Source organism: Aulonocara sp. 'chitande type north' Nkhata Bay, linkage group LG14, assembly GCF_057382095.1.
Source record: "Aulonocara sp. 'chitande type north' Nkhata Bay isolate Kocher_YH1m ecotype deep benthic linkage group LG14, A_spYH_male_GT1.1, whole genome shotgun sequence".
Taxonomy (NCBI): domain Eukaryota; kingdom Metazoa; phylum Chordata; class Actinopteri; order Cichliformes; family Cichlidae; genus Aulonocara; species Aulonocara sp. 'chitande type north' Nkhata Bay.
Window position 1 is genome coordinate 9,846,513 of NC_141357.1, and position 20,624 is coordinate 9,867,136.

General features: G+C 41.8%; 1 protein-coding gene across 3 annotated transcripts; it reads right to left on the minus strand.

Moving 5' to 3' along the window:
* Nucleotides 1-948: 948 nt before the first annotated feature.
* On the minus strand, nucleotides 949-15,376 carry pcsk7 (proprotein convertase subtilisin/kexin type 7). 3 transcript variants are annotated; one of them, XM_086260881.1, is made up of 18 exons: nucleotides 15,080-15,376; nucleotides 14,487-14,575; nucleotides 14,049-14,356; nucleotides 12,742-12,984; nucleotides 11,635-11,769; nucleotides 10,984-11,149; nucleotides 10,785-10,875; nucleotides 10,622-10,676; nucleotides 10,320-10,458; nucleotides 10,111-10,211; nucleotides 6,674-6,841; nucleotides 5,516-5,620; nucleotides 5,320-5,422; nucleotides 2,954-3,110; nucleotides 2,704-2,798; nucleotides 2,497-2,602; nucleotides 2,270-2,387; nucleotides 949-1,730 (listed from the first exon to the last, which is right to left on the minus strand). In XM_086260881.1, the coding sequence occupies exons 3-18, from the start codon at nucleotides 14,295-14,297 to the stop codon at nucleotides 1,473-1,475; spliced, it is 2,289 nt and encodes a 762-aa protein (XP_086117007.1). In that variant the 5' UTR covers nucleotides 14,298-14,356; nucleotides 14,487-14,575; nucleotides 15,080-15,376; the 3' UTR covers nucleotides 949-1,472. The 3 variants fall into 3 exon arrangements, with proteins under 3 accessions (XP_086117007.1, XP_086117006.1, XP_086117009.1); XM_086260880.1 differs by lacking the exon at nucleotides 14,487-14,575; XM_086260883.1 differs by lacking the exon at nucleotides 14,487-14,575 and having other exon boundaries at nucleotides 15,237-15,373.
* Between the last annotated feature and the right edge of the window lie 5,248 nt (nucleotides 15,377-20,624).

The window sequence follows — 20,624 nt, forward strand, 5'->3', positions numbered from 1 at the left end:
CATGTTTATATGACCCAGATTAAGAATACATTGCAACGGGGAACACTTATCACATTTTTATCTGTAGGCGTGTAAGCGTCGACATAAAAGAATTCAAAAATGGGAAAGTCTTATTTTACGGGAAAACAGTCGTCTTCTGGCAGTTCTGAGATTTGACATTCCCATTGGTTAATTTTTCTTTGTTTTTGCTTTACTTTGTATCCATGCTGTTGTTTGTGTTCAGTGCAAGTTAATGTTGCAACTGTTACCATAATAGACTTTAAAAACCTCTGTAACCATACCCAGGATTGTTTCAGATTACCTTGAAATGTAGTCAGTTACTCAATTCAAATGACTTATTCGATTAAAAAAATGTGTAAAACCACTCAACACATACATTTACCATACCAGATTAATTTATACAGGTGACTTACTGGAGGTGTGTGCTTGTGTGAACTTGGTTTTAAAACTATTTTAAAAGTACAAAAATCAGTCAAAGAGAAAACTTAATCAAGCATTGTTTATTATCACTGAACTTGCCTGTGACTTGCACAGTAATGGTTTTCAATATCACTCCAAACACTGTTTACATTAAAAAAATTATACTTCTTTAATAGTCTTTAAAAAAAAAAAAAGCACTGTAAAAACACCATCAGCATAGTACATCTGTACAGCAGGCACATTGTCTATATATTATACTTTATTAAAAAATTGATTTGCAAATCCCACAATGCAAAAATCCCATTTCAAGTTTGTATTTTTCTTTTATTTGTAAATTCTCAGTAGTAGATAAGCCACAGAAAACACCAGGCTTAAAAAAATAAATGCATAAAGGAATTTCCTCAAAAAGCAATCTTTTTATTGAAATACAGTACCCACTTGAAGCCTCACATTTTACCATAGGTCACTTTTTCCATGGAAGACCTTGCATATCACAAACACAATCGCTCAGGTTACACCACACACACACACACACACACACACTTTCACACCTGTTTTTTTTTTTTTTTAAGTGCACATCTCAGTTCTTCCTTCCACAGGTGTATTGTATCCTATCAAGCTCTTCTTTGAGGTTACATTTTAAACATATGAGCAAATGAACACTTTCACACATGTAATTAAACCAGGAACCCTGTTAAGTCCATCTGATGGTCATACCAGACCTGTGCATTAACTTACTTTACAGGAATTTTAACCTTCGTACCAAATTTTTCTTTCATGTCTAAAGAGATCGCAGAAAAAAAAATGTGATCACCTTTATTAAGGGGATGTGCACAAGCCACACACCTTTGCGTGCAGCACAAACACACTGAAGGCCACTCTTAAGGGGAATGCAAAGAAGGACAAGAGTGCACTGGTTTGACCCTCCAACACCACTGCTGGAAGCTGAGTGTGGAAGGCTAAGTTGGTGAGTGGCAAAATGAAGGTGTAAGCCTGAGAGGTCCTATAAGGACTAACAGTGTGATGGTTTTAGCCCTTAATCTGGCTCAGTGCTATGTTGCCAGCCATTCTCCACTGGCAAGCGGCTCTTTGACATCAGAGTCCAGCACAGCCTGCAACTCCACCCCTGAGTCCTGCTCCTCATCCCCAATCAGTGCCTCCTCCACTCCTTTCCCTTGTCGCCCCCTCCTGTGACCACCCTGTCTCCTGGGCAAGCAGAGAAGGACCCTGAAGTCTACGTGGGCCATCATAACCTCCAATGTGTAGTAGAGGGACCAGAAGAGAGCAAAACAGCCAAGCAACAGCATGAACTGGAAGAGGAGGAGGACACAGGTTATAGAAACAAGGAATGTAAATCACCACAGGAAGAGTCAATCAGTGATGGCTGAATGTGCTGGTAAAGTGCAAAGGAAGGGAGCTGATAAAGAATGGAAAAGGAGAAGGAGCACACACACCTAAAGGTTAGCTGAAGGGTTAATTAATCAATACTCGATTTGTTTTATACCCTTTTGTCCAGGGGCTCACAGATTTTAGTTACCCTCTCACATGTCCACCATCCTACTGCTAAGTTAAGTTACGCACATCTTAACTAAATAAGAAAGATGAAGGCCTGAGGATATATTTAATCACTGGAGACTTTATGATAAACACTTCCCTGATTGATGGTTAAAACCATGAAAGTTGTACAAGAAACATGTTAAAAAACAACAACAAACACACATCACCTCCCCAGGGAGAAAATGAACACAGTCCGCAAAGAACTCAAAAGACTGAAGCACACAGTGGGCAACAGCATGGTAACCATGACGCGGCTTGTCTGAGTGTGCAACGTAAACGCCGCGCTGTTTACCTTGAGGTTGTTGGATGTGAAGGGCTTGGTGATTTCTGGAGGCAGGTCCAGGCCTGGAGGGCAGGGCAGAGAGAAGTTGCTGTGCAGATACTTCCCAGTCATTGCCTCCTCCACCAGCCTGTCAATCGATGCACAGCCCATCAAACTCACAGAACATCTTCCTAAAAATCACATGTTCACTCCAAACATCTGCGCAAGTGTTATGCCGACTGTGTATCGGTTCTTGCCTCTGTCTTTCCTTGACCTCGCTGAACAACATAGATGAACCATACAGAGTCAACTTCCTCTCCTTCAGCACTCCCACAGTGGCACACTGGACAGAAGATTCATCTTCTACAGAAAAAGTGGAGTGAGGAGGTCATGATGAAGAGTCAAACAAATAAAAAAATTTAAAAACCCAAACAAGTCAAGCTGTAAGCAGGGCAGAAACTCACTGTGGTCAGAGATCTTGAGGGTGTAGAGGCCCTGGGCTCTCTCTCCCCAGCAGCGCACAGTGGAGAAAGTCCAGTCCTGGTAGCCTGCATTATCTCTATGAGCACAAAACACACACAGCTACATTAGACTGCAGCACAAACAATTTTCAGTGCAATCTTGAGATACATTAGAAACCTTAAACGTGAGTACGTTTTACAATTACCATTTTCCGTAAAGTGTTGTTTTACAAAGCTCAAAGACAGAAACTACCTGTCGATGGCACGGCGAGCCCCGATGACTGATGTCATACCGCTGGGGCAGATCAACACGAACTCCACGTTGCCACGGCAAGGATGGATGACTGTCACGGTCACGGCCACATGCTCCAGGGTCTCCATTCCAGATTGTCTCAGGTCGGCAGCAGAGACTGATGGAGAGGAGACAGAGCGGCTCACACTGTTTGTATGTTTGACAGTTTGACCCTTTATTCTAACCTGGTAAACAATGAAGAGTATGTGAATATGCTTGAAATCATTCAGAATGCATGTTTAAGTTTCTATTTCAGGGCTCACTAGCGTCATTTTAAGTGCTGCTTCACAATACGGTGGTGATAAGAATTCAATTTTCTACTCGTCCTATTATTTACAAAACTTTATTTCAGTAAAACTTCTTTGCTGCTGTTATGACAAAGCAAATAACATTTCCTTTAAAAACAATTAGAGTTTAGCTAATGAATGAAATCAGTCCTAATCTGGAGAGACTTTAAAACAGAGCAAATCAATAAAAACCACTCTATAATTTCAATCTTCCCTCAAACGTGAATCTGTTATCAGTGAGTCTTCCTGACCACCTCTTGCCCTCCCAGTGCGAGTGTCTGGTAATTTCTTGGTATTTCCTGGGCTCTGAGTGCTAATGGGCCATGGCTCTATCTGACCATGTAGGGCTGAACACATCCTCGGGGCAGGGAAGGACGCAGAGGGCCCAAGGAGAGAGGAGGAGACGTGTAAACAGAGGTGTGGACGGTAAGATGGAGAGGCATGGGACAGATGTAGAGAAAAAGGGAGGGGCAGCAAGGACAAGGAGACACATGGAGAAGAGGAAAGTAAGAAGGAAAAGAAAGCAACTGTAGAGGGGAAATGAAATAAAGGACAAAGAAGAAGCTTGGAGAAAGGTTTTAAATGCTAGAAGCTCTGACAGCTCAGAGTTCAAATCAACTTCAGATTTTGGAAGATTTTCCATGAATGCACTGGTCTGGCAGTGGTTTTCACTGGAAATTTTAAGGAAACCTGATATGCATTCAATAAACAGGGTGCGGGGGTGAGTGCGTAATAAACTCCAGACAGCACGCTGCTGACCTGTGCTCATAGCTCAAGAAGGGAAGACACATGAAGATGAAGATGTATCCTGGGATAAAAGACTGCATGCTTTTCTAAATAAGCAGATGATGGTTTTTTTTATATCTTTGTCATTGGGCTGGTCATGAGCTTTAGGCCAAACTAAATAAATTCAGTGTAGAGTTATAAAAATGATGTAAGATTGTTGAAACTTTTTTTTTCAATCCCAACTTTTGTCTGAGATGACAGGTTTGAGTATACCACACAAACCAACTCTGCTAAATGACTGCTCTGGGTTAGAATGTGATGACGCAGCAGCTGTGAGCTTTTACCATCGTGTTTCTCTTTTACAACTAACTCACTGGCGTTCCTTCACCTCGCAGCAACCTAAAACCTCTATTCTTCACAGGAACGTGAGACTGCGAGCTCCCACACATCCTCTCTCCCTCAGAAAAGTCAAACTCAAGTTGTCTGTAAACTAACGTCACCCACTCGCCCTGAGCTGGGCTGATGAAACCTGATGTGACTGGCCATGAACAGGTCAGAGCAAGTTGCAGCGTGCGCTTACAAGTGGAGAAAATGTTCACATGGGAAGAAGAAATTTTGAAAAGCTAAAGGGGGCGTGTTAGTGAGTCAGCCAAAACACATAGAAACTACCACAACAAACCCCGAGTAGTGTGACGGGCAGGTCTGAACAGCGTCAGTGGTGAAGAAAAAAAGAGCCCCAACCAATACTGACTGAAACGACGCTTAAAGGAGAAAATGTGGAGTACAGCACCTCTTTAACAGCAGCTCTTTGTGCGCACACACACAGACGCACACACATCTGGCTGTATTCCTGAAATCAACAAGCCCATAAAAGAGGGAAGATACAGATCGAGGGAGGAGAGGAGGAGATGAGGGAGAAGGAAATGTTTCTGCTAGAATGAGGTCACCATATGCGAAAAAACTGTACAAGGGAGAGATTACATACACAGATAGCTGAATGTGAGAGATTCAGAGCGGTAAGAAGTGATGAAGGAACAAAATGAATAGTGAGAAATGTTAAAGTAGTTATATCAGAAAAAAATTGAAGAAAATGGGGAAAAAAACCTGCAAAGAAATCTGGAAAAATAATTTCGCCAAGGGAACTCACAAACAAAGAGAACATTACCAAATATGGACAAGCAGCCTGTCTGAGGAGCAGGCAGGCAGAGAGGGAGGGGCAGAGGGAGTTAGCTACATGAGTGCAGTGCGTAAACTTGACAAGTAAATGTCCAGTACAGAGCTGAGAGAGAAGAGTAGACACTGAGGCAGGGTTACCTTCCCAGGTAAGGACGAGCTCATCGGGATAGATCACAATGGGGGTTTCCTCCTTTATTACAGAGCTCTGATAGGACAAGAGGAATGGCACTGACTCCCACACCTGAAACAGAAACCAGAGACATCTTCAGCCTAACCTGGAGTGGACATCTTTATTGAGAGCAGTGGCTGTGTCTCTACGTGCGTATGTGTGAACCTTGGCGGCATTGACGAGCCTCCACGCGTTGAGCAGACCGAAGCCGTGCTGGTGGCTGTGATGAAATCCTGCTCCGTTCACCTTCCAGTCGGCACTACTGTCGCACTGTCAAAACAAACACAGCCAAGATCGAGTTTATGCTTTTATTGAGCAACAGAAATGACAAAATAAACAACAGAGACCACTTCCAGGAGTATTGGGAAATGAGCTACATCAGATCTGGCACGTTAATGAGCCAGCTTTCCTCTTAGGCAAATTTTGTTACCCCTGGACAAAGGCTGGCTCTCTGAGTCTCATATAAACTGGCTGCTGCCTGTAACTATGTAAATATAGCAGCAGTAAGTTTGGACAGGGCTTACCCATCCATATAAAAGCTGATTCTTTATCTGGCCTTCATAACACTCGAAGCATTGCTTTACTATTTATGATTACTGGAAGAGTAACTAGCAATAATGGGGGTAGATGAGGCTTCATATGTATCAAAATGCATTCAACATCACACGCTGACGATATCGGAAGTGCAGAAAAATTAGCAGGACTTTCCAAGGCTACGAAAAAAATTAAAATAAAAAAAATTGTCACCATATCCTGACAATCTACACACAATTCCTTAATAATAAAAATAACTTGTGGAGCTCGACAGTCACAAGACTTAACACAGGGACTAATCAGCCGAGTTCTCTCTTTGATTCCTGGTTGGCTGGGCCGTAGCTGCATGTTACTGAAATCACCACTTTCTCCCGCTTGTCTGTTTTTACTGCACTCTATATGTCAGCGATGAAGACTCACAAATTTTTATAAGCCAATAACTCTTGATTTTTAGCCACTGAAGCAAAACACTGCTGAAAAAAAGATTAAGGGAAGATTTCAAAACACTGTTAGAACTGTGAGCTAAATTGTGTCAGAGCCTACATTTAGTTTACTTTGCATCCCATTTTCACCTTTCAGGTTTTGACATGTCATTTTGAATCATTCTGTGAACAGCTGGTATTGTGACCTGATTGGCTGAACAACAGAACACACAAGGGCTTTACTCAAAAAGATACTCGACAATTACATTACACCAAATAATGCAAATGTTAGTGTGTGTGTGTGTGTGTGTGTGTGTGTGTGTGTGTGTACTGTAATAACCAAGTTTCTGAATTTCATCAGGCTTACCTTGGTGGCAGTGAAGGTGATGATGTGCTGGATATCCCTCCAGGTGAGGCAGGGCCGGACCTGCAGCATGAGTGCCACCATTCCTGCTGCCAGGGGTGCTGCAGCAGACGTACCGGTGTGGCCCTCGGTACAACCTGTGCCCCCCTGCATGGACCAGTCTGAAGTCACCTGAAGAACCACACAGATGGGCTGAGTGTTGGAAGGATAGTTTGGAGAAACTGTGCACAGTATAAACAGTGTCACGGTAGTAAAAACTGTCAGGAGTCTGAATATAAACTGTTATCAAACCCTTTTAAAAAGCCATCTTGACCCATTTGAACGAATGTAACCAGAGTTCAGCCTTCTGTATGTGCAGTTATTGGAGTACAATTTGACACTGGCAACACCCAGAGAAGAATTTAAGAGCCACATTAAGATTAAAAAAAGTAAAATAAATGAGGTTAAACGAACAAAACCACAGGGAGGAATACATTAAAATGTGTATACACAGACAAAGACAATCCAGACACCTCCTTGAGCAAACAGCAAAAGATCAACAGCTATTCCCAGCTGTTGATCTATTGCTGTTTTCTCATGGACATCAAATACAGCGCAGTGCTGTACATGTACTGGGTCTCAAAAATGTTTTTAAAAAGGCAATTATGATTGGATGTGGGTGGTATTGCAGTATGATTTTCAATACAATCTCTGTTTAGCTAGTAAGAAGATGATGTATTTTGGTCTTCTGTGCTGTTGCACTGTGTTAAATTGCCACCAATGTGCAGTGTCTCCTGATCCACAATAAGTAATTTATTAAGAACGTTTCATTTATATAGCACCTTTTAAGATGAAAATCACAATGTGGTTCATATCAAACACAGACAATTAAAAACGAAACAGACGATAAGACAAAATAAAATACTAAGGCCCAGTTAGCTTTTTAAATGAGGAATTTTTATGGCTGAACACAAACCCTGATCAGAACATCTGAGAGTCCTACTGGTGACACATAGCTGCAAAGGTTCACTGATATATTTCGGTGCTAAAGTTGAACTTTGCATTGAATTCTAAATTTAATAGGGAGTGAGTGCATTGAGATCAGCAGCTGTGTGAGATGAGCAACGTTGGGGGATCTGGTAAGCCTACCAGCAGCAATCTGTGGAAGATATAGATGGTCCAAGGAGGTTTTACTGAGGCAGACGAAGAGTAAATTACAATAGTCCAAAGATGAGATAAAAGCATGAACAGCAACTAATATTTCTCAGCTGATGAAAACAAGAACAAACTAAACCTTAAACACGCAAATCCAACAGAGTGCTAAGCTCAGCGAGCTGTGCAACATAACAACAGTGAACAGAAAACAAAGTAACCAGTAAACTGTTCATGAGTATCTTGGGTTTAGTCCCACTGATCAAAGATGACACAGCCAACATTAACAAAGAACTGTTTGCCCCTAGAAAGTTGTGCTTGAGGAAAATAATCAACCAGTCTCTTACTATCATTCCTTGAAGGAAGCCATCCTTGAGCCACCTATTTAAGTGGGTAATGCATTGCCTGAGTCTAATAGTTACACATCCAATCTTTTGTTCTAACTTTCAACCTCCTTATTTACAACATCCACTACAGGTATTAGAGCTGTTGGCAAGGCTACGCAGACTGCAGCCCCTTGTAGTTGTCCAGTAATGAATAATGAAGCGCCGTTCTACAACGATATAACTGCTATTTGTGGTGACACCTAGTGAAGGTAGCAAAGTGTAATCATTCAGTCAATCAAATGCTGCCAGTACAACTGCTGCTATCTACCAGATACACTGATGTAAAAGTCAGTATGTGATGGACACATGAGAAACAAAATATGCTGCCAAACCGTGGTCACCATTGTTCAAAGCATTAGAGGCTCTTTTTTAACTCACATACGAGGTTTTATAAGGCCCACATGTCTTTTAGAAATAGTCATGGTGTATTTATTTCAAACAACTGAATTTCTTCATCTCCAACACTGAGCATCATGTTTTAATTAGTCACAGCTATTATTTGGGACTTACATTATTTTTATGAGAGTTGAAGCCCTTAAAATATCTTCAATCCTCCATTAGTACAAGATGCAAAAACTGCCAACAGCTTAGAAGTAATTTCTAAGATATCACTACTTTTTTTTCTCATGACTGTCCAGATGTTATAAACTCAATAATAAATCCCAACTCAGCGCGCTGGTGACAGCAGCTGTTCTTGGTAAAAGTTTCTGGAGACTATTGAACTAACAGGCAGCGTCTGGACAGCATTTGGCCTGTGACCATACTGTGGTCAGCAGCCCACTCCTGGCTAAGCTCTTCTCCCTCAGGCGATGACATCTGCCGCTCCAAACTGCGTTACCGTGGTGATGCACAAACAACAGCAAATACAAGTCAGCGGCTTCAATGGGCTCTTACCCCTGTCAACATTAGTCATGGTTTTCAGATGAAAACACTCCCTGTTGCTCTTGATGTGGAGCTGCTCTTTCAAACAGCTGTCCCCATCACTACAGTTTTAGACCTTTCCAGTAGAGAACTCAAACACACTGGTCTGCATGTCATGTCTTGGAGTTTGGTATCTGCAGGCTTAATCAGTAAGGTTAAATATACGCAGCACAACAGTTTTTAAACATGTAGAGCAAGAAACAGACCCTTTTGAAAATTTTATATAGATTTTCTATATTGGCGATCATCTGTTCACTCACACGTGTGTGCTGGCCAAGAGGTTGACAGCTCACCTAGACACAACTCAACTTTATGTCTCCTTTCCAGTGCCACCTTGGCTCGACTTTACTCTGTTTTGGTGATTTTTGATTAAAATTTAGCACCACCTCAATGTGGGTGTGGTCATTGGTGCCGCACAGCAGCACAGAAGTCCCGTAACATCATTTGCATGCAACGCAAACAGTTGGAACCCTGGCCTCCTGCTACTACCACCTAATGGAAAAACAGAGTCAAGCAAAGCCAAGTCTGTGCTAGTGGAAAGAAGGCTTTGGAGAGAGTAACAATTTTTGGGAACTTTTTATTATACTTGTAATCATGTAACAAGTTATTTCAGCTTGAGTGGAGATACAGAACAGCCTGCCTCCACAAATTTCTTTAAAGACTGCAGTTCAAATATTAGTTAAACTTTTAAATTTCTGCTACATTTAGCATCACGCAATGCTGTAGTTATCTACAAACTGTGCTAACATCCACTTGGAAGAATGCCAAGACTCACCTTTGAGTCAATCTCTGTCTAGTTGCTTACTTTACACATGATGCACATGATTTAAAGCTGTTTGTCTAGTTCAGAACGCACACACCTCTAGTCTGAATTTCACCGAACATGTAAGGTGTCAAACCACTGTCATGGCCACTATTAACCCAGCTAAATGAAGCTAAACTAAGTTGACTCGCTATTCATGCACTTAATTCTTTTAGTTGTCTTTGTTTGATGAGACTTACAATGCTCCTCAAAGAGCCCCTCCCACTGCTGAAAGTGACGGCCAGCATGGATGCGCACTCCTCAGCATAGAATGGCATCTTGCCTTTCTCGTCGACCGCTCCTGCATCAAACAAACACAGAAACTACTTGCATGCGCCACACATACTGCACAAATAAACCTGCAGAAACAGGGCGGGCACAGGCACGCCTAAGAATGTCCGGTTCTTACCGATTGTAATGGTGTAGATTGAGTTGGCGTACCCGTCGTAGTTGCAGTTGTCGTTGTACTGACCACCGTTACCGCTGGCAACTATAAAGATGCTCCCGAATCCTCGTCTGCCTGCAATCACCCCGTGCTGCAGAGCTGCCTGTGGAACAGGGACAACAAACAAGTCATTAGCATAAAAACAAAAAAAATAACAAAAACATGAAGTGAAAATCTGCAGTGGTCTTCTACATGTCCAAGCTGCTGAGCTGTTGTGTTTTACTGCCCTCTGCTGGACAAAGAGTTCTGTGAATAGATGATCCCACCTTGCCCAGAGGATGAGGTCCATCCACAGTATGCCCATCATCATCTGGACCCCAACTAAAAAACACACAACGAGCAACATCAGCAAGAACATGAGAACCTTCATTAATATGATATTACAGCATATTAAAACACCGCTTAATTACACAGGGGAAACAGTCGGACCTGCAGCTGTAGATGTCATTAACTTGGTAGTGTTTGTTAAAGGCTATAGCCTCCAGGCTGTCTGTCAGCGGGCCATCGAGCACTCTAATACCTTAGAAGCAAGCAACAAGTCACAAATGAGATAAATTCAGAATTAACTCTGTCATCTTCAGATTTTAACAACGGAAAAAAAAAAAAATCAAGATTTTCCGGTCTGTACCTGCTACTTTGCTGCCATAGGCCACTCCCACTGCGCAGAAGCTGTTGTTGGAAACAGCTGCAATCTCCCCAGCGCACCGAGTACCGTGGTGGTTGTCGCTGTGAATGTCAGGGTGAGGCATGGGGTCTGGGTCATTTGAGTTAAGGTCGTAGCTGCCTTCTGGACTCTAAGGAGGACATAAAATCAGTTTTTAAACATTACTAGAATCGTTAATAAGACAATCAAGAAAACTATTACAACTAGAACTTCTTATTATCCAATTCACTTTGATGTTCTCTTCACTGTGTGATCACCTTTCTACTAGTGCGGACTGTAAGTCTGTCTACACTGTAAAAAACAAAACAAAACAAAAAAACTGCTTCCCTTCTGCTGACAGCGACATTCTCTCTACTTTATAACTTTCCTCTGATCTACAACATGCTGTTTAAAGTTAAATCTGCCACAGTGGTTCCTCCACAGCAAGATGATTCTTGTCTGGCCTGCAGTTGCTAAACTATAATACAAAAGCCCACTGGCAGAATTGACTAAAAAAAAAGTATCGATTACAGTGATTCAACACTGGATTCCCTACGAAACAAATAAATCCATGCCAGTTCCCATTGTTAAGCAATAGGAATAAATCAAAAAATTGCTTAGACAGTTTTGACTTACATAATTTGGCTGAATATCTTGGTGGGTGTGCTCCACCCCGTCATCAACAACCACCACTGTGACTCCCTGGCCGGTAATGTTACGCTCCCACACTCCTGTCACGTTGATGTCCATGCCCTTACTGACGTCATTGTGCTGCAAAAACAGGCAGAGTAAAAAAAGGATGAGAGGAAGAGGTGGAAATAGAAATGTCAAGGTAAATCAAAACGAGAACAAAAATCAAAACAAGAGAACAGAAGGAGAAAAGGTGAAGTGGTGTATCTGGCAGTATGGGTCTTATTGTACAACAAGCATTTCTGTGAAGCCAATCAGAGCTTTGAAATCCACTATGGCTGTTTTGTGTTTTTGTACCCACATATTGGACAGCTGTGAAAAACAAAGTAATAAGCTTATAAATCAGGAAACTATAAAAGAGGCGCAAGCTCAAAGGTTACAATCAACTGAGAGGCAGTATTTAGCTTTTCACTTTGCACTTCATTCTCACTTTAGGCAACAATTTACTTTCCTTCTCTCTCCTTGGTAAGCTGTCTGATATTGCTCCGTAGCATTTGGCATAACCGTTAAAAATAACACCAAATGTCACGTCGCACACAGATTGATTCACACTTAAATTGCCTGGCTTAAATTCCATTCTGATTGAGTTGTTAAAATAGAATTTAGAGCTAAAAGTGCTTTTTAATTAAGATATGAATTGATTGTCAGCCTCTGAATTAGTTAAAAATGTTAATGCCACATTTCATCATAAAGACAGAGTCAGTCATATAATAATAATAATGATGATAATAATGGATTGGATTTATATAGCGCTTTTCAAGGCACCTAAAGCGCTTTACAATGCCACTATTCATTCACTCTCACATTCACACACTGGTGGAGGCAAGCTAAAGTTGTAGCCACAGCTGCCCTGCGGCAGACTGACAGAAGCGAGGCTGCCATATCGCGCCATCGGCCCCTCTGGCCAACACCAGTAGGCAAGTAGGGTAAAGTGTCTTGCCCAAGGACACAACGACCAGGACAGAGAGGCCAGGGATCGAACCGGCGACCTTCCGGTTACAGATACGCTTCCCAACCCCTGAGCCACGGTCGCTCGTTAATATGCATCCTCACCAGGTGCCACTGTTTGGGGTAGTTGGGGTCATTGAAGGCCATCGATCTCTTTGAGCGGCTGAGCACTCTCTCCTGAGAGTACCACATAACATGAGGGTGTCCTGCTAAAACATCCTCAGGCCGGAGAGTTTGTCTCTTGATGCGTCCTACAGACCCAGCACCGGGCTTTGTAGAGCACAGCAAGTAGTGGCCTTCCAGGTGTCCTATCTGGCCATGGTTGTGCAGCCCAGCCTGCTCCGCTACCTGTGACAAGAGAGAACAAAGATGACGACTGAAAAAATTAAACTAGGACAATGCATCTAAACGTGGCCACCTTCATGTAAGACTAATGTAAGGCACTGCTGGTCCAGAGAAACCTTTTTATAGATCTTATAACATTTGGAGGAAGTCCAAATTTTGTGTGTGTGTGTGTGTGTGTGTGTGTGTGTGTGTGTGTGTGTGTGTGTGTGTGTGTGTGTGTGTGTGTGTGTGTGTGTGTGTGTGTGTATCCAGACTGAAGGAACTGTTGGCAGGTGCTAACTGACATACCATGAGAAGATCATGAAAGTGAATCACTATTGGTATGATTTACTGGAATATAACTCCAACAGGCTGGCATGTGCTCTTAATGTGGGTAGGTGTGATTGGTTAGTGGGGTTTTGGAGGTAATCAGGAGCAGCACCAGGAACTGCAGGAAGCCTCGGTGTAAGATTAGCAGCTCTCTGTATACGGTACTTAACATGTAAGTAATGAGTCACTTGTAATGTTATGTTATGCATTTTAAAAGTGAACCAAATCACATCTCTAATTTTCAACTACAGCATTATCATGAAACTCCTGACACTCAGTAAACACATGTTCCAAATCACAGCGTCCTCCAACTCATTCTTGTGTTTGTAGCTTAGTTGTTGTTATGCCAACAGCTGGCTGGCTGTTGGATATGTTGCTCAGAAATGCAATCAGTTGTGTGAATGGAAAAAAAAGAAGAAAAGGAAAACGTAAAAGATCTAACAGTATGCAGTTCTGTGGGAAGTATCGTAGTGAGAATGCTTCACAGAACTGTTTGGTCCTAAAGCATTTTTACAGCAAACCTGTAAAACAAACCCTGTCAAATCACTACATAGATAAGAGACCATGGGATAAAAAGAGAATACGAACAGGGAGCAAAAAACAAACAACTGAAAGGTTTGGTGAAATGAAAAGCTAATGAATGTGAATGTGTTAAGTCCAAATGCAAGTGTACGAAATGGCCTATTATGGTTACAATATCAACAGCAAATAGCAAGCTCTTAAGTCTAATCTGAAAAAGCATGAATGAAGTACTCTACCTTGTTGGCTATGAAATCCATGTGCACAGCACCGTGTTCACCATCTTCTTCCTTGTGATTAAGACCAATGTGCAGTCGAACCGCCCAGGACTGACCTGGACTGCAAGAGGGTGACGGCCAAAGTGAGGGATCAGAGGCAGGCGCTAAAGGAAGTGAGGGGGTGACAGGGGTCAGAAGGATGAGCAGCAGGAGGACGAAGGAGGACAGAAAAATCAGTAAGAGGAAAGTAGGCAGATAGAGCTTTGCCATGGCGAGGAAGGGTGATGCACGGGGCCAAAAGGGCGAGTTCTCCTCATTGGAAAAGCGACCTGAACATCAGACAGAGTCAGACAGGGAGAGAAAAAGGTGTCATTAGTGAGGACAATCTGTGAATCAGTGCGCCTTGGTGTTTATCATCTGCATGCTGTATTCAGAAGCAATGTATCAAATTCACAGCACCTTACTAACTCGATGCCATCTGTGTTAGATAAACCCTGTGGTTAAATCAAAGCCTTTGCACCAGTGAGACACACAGTGCATTCCAACACCTGCAAAACAACATCAATCATACCTGTTGTGGGCGGTTTCTTCTAGCCAAACAACAGGTTGTACTACATGTATGCCTCAGGTTTTTTCACAGAACCAAATAACGTGACAAATCAATCACCAGGAAAACGTCCAGTCTGCGCAAATGTGCGTATGTAACATCTATAACCACATCAGACATACAGCCGAAGACATTACCGATGGCTGTCCTATCGAAAATCTGAATTATGATATTGATAGCCTTAAAAAGGCATTTACGGCTATTTAAATCGTGGCTCTTTCTCTTTGATACGCATTAGCTGCCTTGTCACCCAACAGTACGCTCTCGTGACTTCTTAGTTTTGATTACTTCTTTTTGTTTTGTTTTTATTCAGATTACTAGCTAGCTGTACGTTTGACCGAGATTTGTTGTATAATTACAGTGTCTGTGAAAACACTGCCACGTACACTCGATAAAATTATAATGTAGTAAGAACAGAAAAAGAAAGAGGAAAAAAGTCAACAACCTGAAGAGGGAGTCGGGTTTCGTTCCCAGCCTCGTTGTTATCATAGCTTAGTAAGCGAGCTAGTTGTCCTGGCGGCTAACGAGTAAGCTCGCTATTCTTTTATTAGATAAAGTAGTACGAATTAGTAGCTGTTTGAAAATTATCTGTAGTCAGACACCTTCAGCTTAGTTTTCCACTGAATCCCCGTTTAGTCCTCTGCCGTTTGTGAAATTCAGGGAACCAAAGGTAATCATCTCATTTCCGTACAACGCTCGAAAAGTCGCTATCTAGGTGCTACGTCACGCGTTGCGCAAAACGTCGTGTGGGCTTCCTGATTGGCCCAGAGCCACGGCGTAAAGCACTGCAGTTAAAACAACAACAGCAAGTTATTCAAAACACTTGGAGCATTTATCGTAATCGAAGATTTATCGTAAGAAATCATTAACAATTTTCCCTCAATATAAAAAAGAAGTGCAATTTCAACAGCATGTCTGTTTTTGTTTTTGTACAAGATAAAAGAATTGCTGCTCTATTGAATGCAAGAAATCTTCTTAGCACTCTTTGTATGGGGTCAGAACGATGGCACCTTGAAATGAAACCGAAAAAAATATTGAAACCTAAAAAAAAATATTGTAACTGAAATAAATGTACTGAAAATCTTGTATTGAAACAGAAAAAAAATGATAGTGAAAAACAATTAATTGAAACTGTTTTTTCAGTTTCAATCCATTTTTTTTCGGTTTCAATCCATTTTTCGGTTTCAATCCATTTTTCGGTTTCAAACCATTTTTTTTTTTCGGTTTCCAATTCAGCGATCCAAGCCTCCAGAGCTGCATAAAGGCTACATTTATTGCAAGTATTATTTCTGCTCATTTAAAAAAACAGAAAGCATAACCAGAGTCAGAGCATAACCAGAGTCGGAGCAGTCTTCCACAATAATTGGGTTTGACATATCAGGTTAAATAAAGACTGCTGAGGAGCAAGCATGGCTTGGGCCCATCTCAGAGCTAACCCTTGCAGCAGGATAACCATGAAAGAAATTTTGCACAGTCTAAGGAATAAATTCTCCTTTGTTGATGAAACACTAGGAAACACTGTGAGGAAACCTCCGTTCTTTTCACTGGTAAAAACTTCAGGTGTAGGAAGGGGCCTCTCCAGAGGTACAACCTCCCTGAGCTGTGCTGCTGACCATGCCCATCGTTTTATGACCACAGTATACTCATCTTATAACAGATGTCAATCCAGCAGATTATCTTTGTCATGTGGTGGATCAGGAGATTTGCAACATGGATGCACAGCCGACAAATCTGAAGCAACTGTGTGATGCTATCATGTCAATATGAAACTAAATCTGTGAGGAATGTTTCCAGGTCTTTGTTGAATCTGCGCCACAAAGAATTAAGGCATTTCCGAAGGTGAAAGAAGGTCCAAAACAGTACTGGCAAGGTGTAACTAATGAAGTGGCCAGTGACTGTATCTAGTGTCTAGATGTTTTTTCAGTATTTTATTCACTTAATAGCAGGACAGAATACCACACGACTGTGGCCTTGTGTTATACTCTCTTTGCTACAGTGATGCTGCAGACAAACACAGACATCGTAATCAGACATTTAAGAAGAGCCTCTTGAAGATGAAGGTCTGTGTCTCTTGACCTAAACACATAATCCAGTTAAATCTAATTTATGTTCATCAATGCCCCTCACACTGTAACTTAAAGTAATAAATTGGTTACTGATTAATTACAGAAGTATATTTGTGAACTTAAAGATGTAAGCCTTGGACCATCGAGATGAAATGTGGTTGGGAAACTTAACAAGCTTTGATAAAGCTTCATCAGTAGCTCGAGCAAGACCTCAAAACCTTCGCTCACCACGGGTGGTTAGCAGACTGTGGTTGTATCATGCAGCCTAACAACATGCAGTAAATTGCAGGTTAAAGCAGTCTGCTTACACGTTGTTAAACGAGGGAAGGGAACTAATGTGGCTGTCACATTACCCTTTTGTCCCATTTCATCCCAGGACTCGATTAAATTGCTGCTCACTTTCTACAGTACTTAAAACTGATCAGTAGGACCTGAAACTGCAAACATTCAAACATTCAGGCCAAGTAAGAATCAGCAGGTGAACGTATTAATCTTCTAAAAGTTTTTGACCAGGAGGTTAAACTCATACAAATTAGCTTCACCCAGGCTCATGAAAACATTTTCCTGCTTACAGATAGCAGATCATTTGTGTCAGTAGGGTTTATATTTGAGCTTCTTGTTCACACAGAACAATTTTTCTTCATTTTTTTTAACGATTACCAAAGTCTGTGAATCCCTAAATTGTGCAGTTGTTCTTTTTGCTCCCCCCAAGGTCACTTTCACCATGTGACAAAAACAACACCCCACTGTACACACTCGGGCCACCAGCAACTTTCTAAATCCTCAATAAAAAGCTGACGGGTTGCAATGATGTTCCAAATAACTTATTAAGAAAACAACTAAAGAGACAGAAACTATTATGAAAACTGGTTTGTTTTATATCTCCTAGTTTGAAATGAAGCAATAAAAACATGTATAAAGCATCACAAACTGTAATATTATACAAATAGAATAGAATAGAATAGAATTCAACTTTATTGTCATTGCACATGCACAGGTACAGGGCAACGAAATGCAGTTTGCATCCATCCAGAAGTGCTTTAGTGATATAGATATATTACAATATATATTAGTAATAATATAGATATGTGAGTATATTACAGAAATGGGTCTATTATGGTATGTTATAATGTACACGGTATGAAGTATGTTGTGAATATTCTATAACTATAAGTCTGTAGTGAGTACAAGCTATGTACAGGCTATGAACAGGATATAAATATGAAAAACTATACAGAATATGAAATAAATAACTTACAGAAATCTGAGATATACAGCTATACAGAAATGGGAACTATGCAAGTTGTAAACAGTTGTAGGATTAAAGATTATCGAATGTACAGAATGATTATTTACACAGAGCTATACAGTAGTGCAGTTAAGATAAGTGAGGGTGTAGATAGTTTCTACAGAGGCTATATAAAGTGCTAGTGGTTGTGAGTGGTGGTTCAGTCCATGTTATTATTGTGTGTTTGAGGGTACAGTTGTCCATTGTGGGTGTGGGTATGTTCAGTCCATGTGTTAACGTGGGTCAGATGTCAGGAGGCAAAGTTCAGGAATCTGACAGTTGTGGGGAAGAAGCTGTTCCGGTACCTGGTGGTCTTAGTCCGGAGGCTCCTGTGGCGCCTCCCAGAGGGCAGGAGGGTGAAGAGTCCATGTGATGGGTGACTGGGGTCTTTGATGATTTTCCCAGGCCTTTTCAGACACCGCTTCCTGTAGATGTCTTTTATTGCAGGAAGTGGTGCTCCGGCGATGCGCTGAGCAGTTTTCACGACCCTCTGCAACGCCTTCCGGTCCGAGGCAGAGCAGTTCCCGTACCAGACTGTTATACAGTTGGTCAGGATGCTCTCGATGGTGCAACGATAGAAGTTCACCAGGATGCCTGAGGACAGGTGGTTCTTCCTCAGAGTCCTCAAGAAGAAGAAGCGCTGGTGAGCCTTCTTGACCAGCTTGGAGCAGTTGGTCGTCCAGGTGAGATCCTTGGAGATGTGGACTCCCAGGAACTTGAAGCTGCTCACACGCTCCACAGCGTCCCCTTAAAGGGCCACAGAACGTGTCATCACTTACCTTGCACCTCTTTGCACTTACCTCTTCAGTGCAGATGTCTTCTCTGCTTCTCTTTGCTGAGGAGGTGAGAACTGAGGTTGAAGGAGAAGCTTCGTGAGAAGAGGGGGAGGATGAGAGAAGGATATACTCACCATGGCCAAAAGAGCTTGCAAAGAAAAGCGTCTGGACTTCTTTAAGTTACTTGAAGACGTTTCACCTCTCATCCGAGAAGCTTCTTCAGTTCTAAGGTCAAATGGTGGAGAGTCCCAGATATAAACCTAGTGGGAGAAACCCCCCACAGAGGGACAAAAGGACCCCCTGATGATCCTCTAATCGCCTGAGCCAAGGTGGGAAACTGGGCGTGGGTCCCAATCAGCCAGAGTTTCGGGTGAGCTCATTGTGAAACCTGGCCCCACCTTATCATGCGAATTCCTGAGGTCAGATGGCCCAGGATGTGAGTGGGCGTTAAGGCGTCTGGGAAGGGATCTCAAAACTGGATTATAGATGGCAGAGAGTTGGTGTCGTAAACCACCGCCTCTGTTCAAAGATGGTCGCTCACAGTGGACATAGATGGCTTCTTTCACTCCTCTTTCAAACCATCTGTCCTCTCTGTCCAAAATGTGAACATTGGCATCCTCGAAAGAGTGTCCTTTATCCTTAAGATGCAGATGGACTGCTGAGTCTTGTCCTGTGGAGGTGGCTCTTCTATGGTGTGCCATGCACTTGTGAAGTGGCTGTTTGGTCTCTCCGATGTCGAGGTCTGAGCATTCCTCGCTGCACTGTACAGCATACACCACATTGTTAAGTTTGTGTCTTGGCATTTTGTCTTTCGGGTGAACCAGTTTCTGTCTGAGCGTGTTGCTGGGTCTGAAATACACTGGGATGTCATGCTTGGAGAAAACTCTCCTGAGTTTCTCTGATACACCGGCTACATAGGGGATGACAATGTTGTTGCGTCTGTCCTTCTTATCCTCCCTCGCTGGTGTCTGATCTTCTTTTCTGTGCCTCTTTGCTGACTTTAAAAACGCCCATTTAGGATAGCTGCAAGTTTTGAGTGCTTCCTTTACATGTGTGTGTTCCTTCTTTTTTCCTTCAGGCTTAGCTTGCCTTCAAGACTTTGAAAAGGTCTTGAAGGCCCCCCAGCGCGCCCCTGGACGCCAAAACAGTGCCAGCAGAGTGAAACTGAAAAATGGTTTGAAACCGAAAAATGGATTGAAACTGGAAAAAAAAGAAATTTGTAAGCGAAAACAAAAAAATTACAGTTTCAATTATTTGTTTTTCACTATCAATTTTTTTCAGTTTCAATACAAGAGTTTTCAGTACATTTATTTCAGTTACAATATTTTTTTTTCGGTTTCATTTCAAGGTGGCATCGTTCTGATCCCATATCTTTGGGCTTACATTGCAGGAGGGAATGTGTAAAAGCACAGAAAAAGTTCTGTACTTTTTATTGTAGATATTAGGAGAAAAACAGGAACGTTTCTGTCATTTTTGTTTCGTTTTTTAAGTTTGAAGATATCATTCTAATACGAGGTGCTTATGTAGTTACTAAATGATTACTGTTTGGTAGTTTTTTATGTTTAATTATGTTAAATGGGAGATTTCCCTAATATCCTTTGCACACAGCTCTGTCTGTGACCACAGAAGCCCCATCGACCTCTTCTGATTGCAAGGGGCAGCCAATCAGAAGAAAGTTGAGCTATAACGGTTTGTTTTAGACAATGGAAGAAATAGAGGGCCACATCAAGGCCAAGAAACATGTAGGGCTTATTTTAAATTACAAATCTTGCAAGGCTATTGCAGTTGAGTTTAATAACACACACCTATATATATATATATATATATATATACAGGGAGTGCAGAATTATTAGGCAAGTT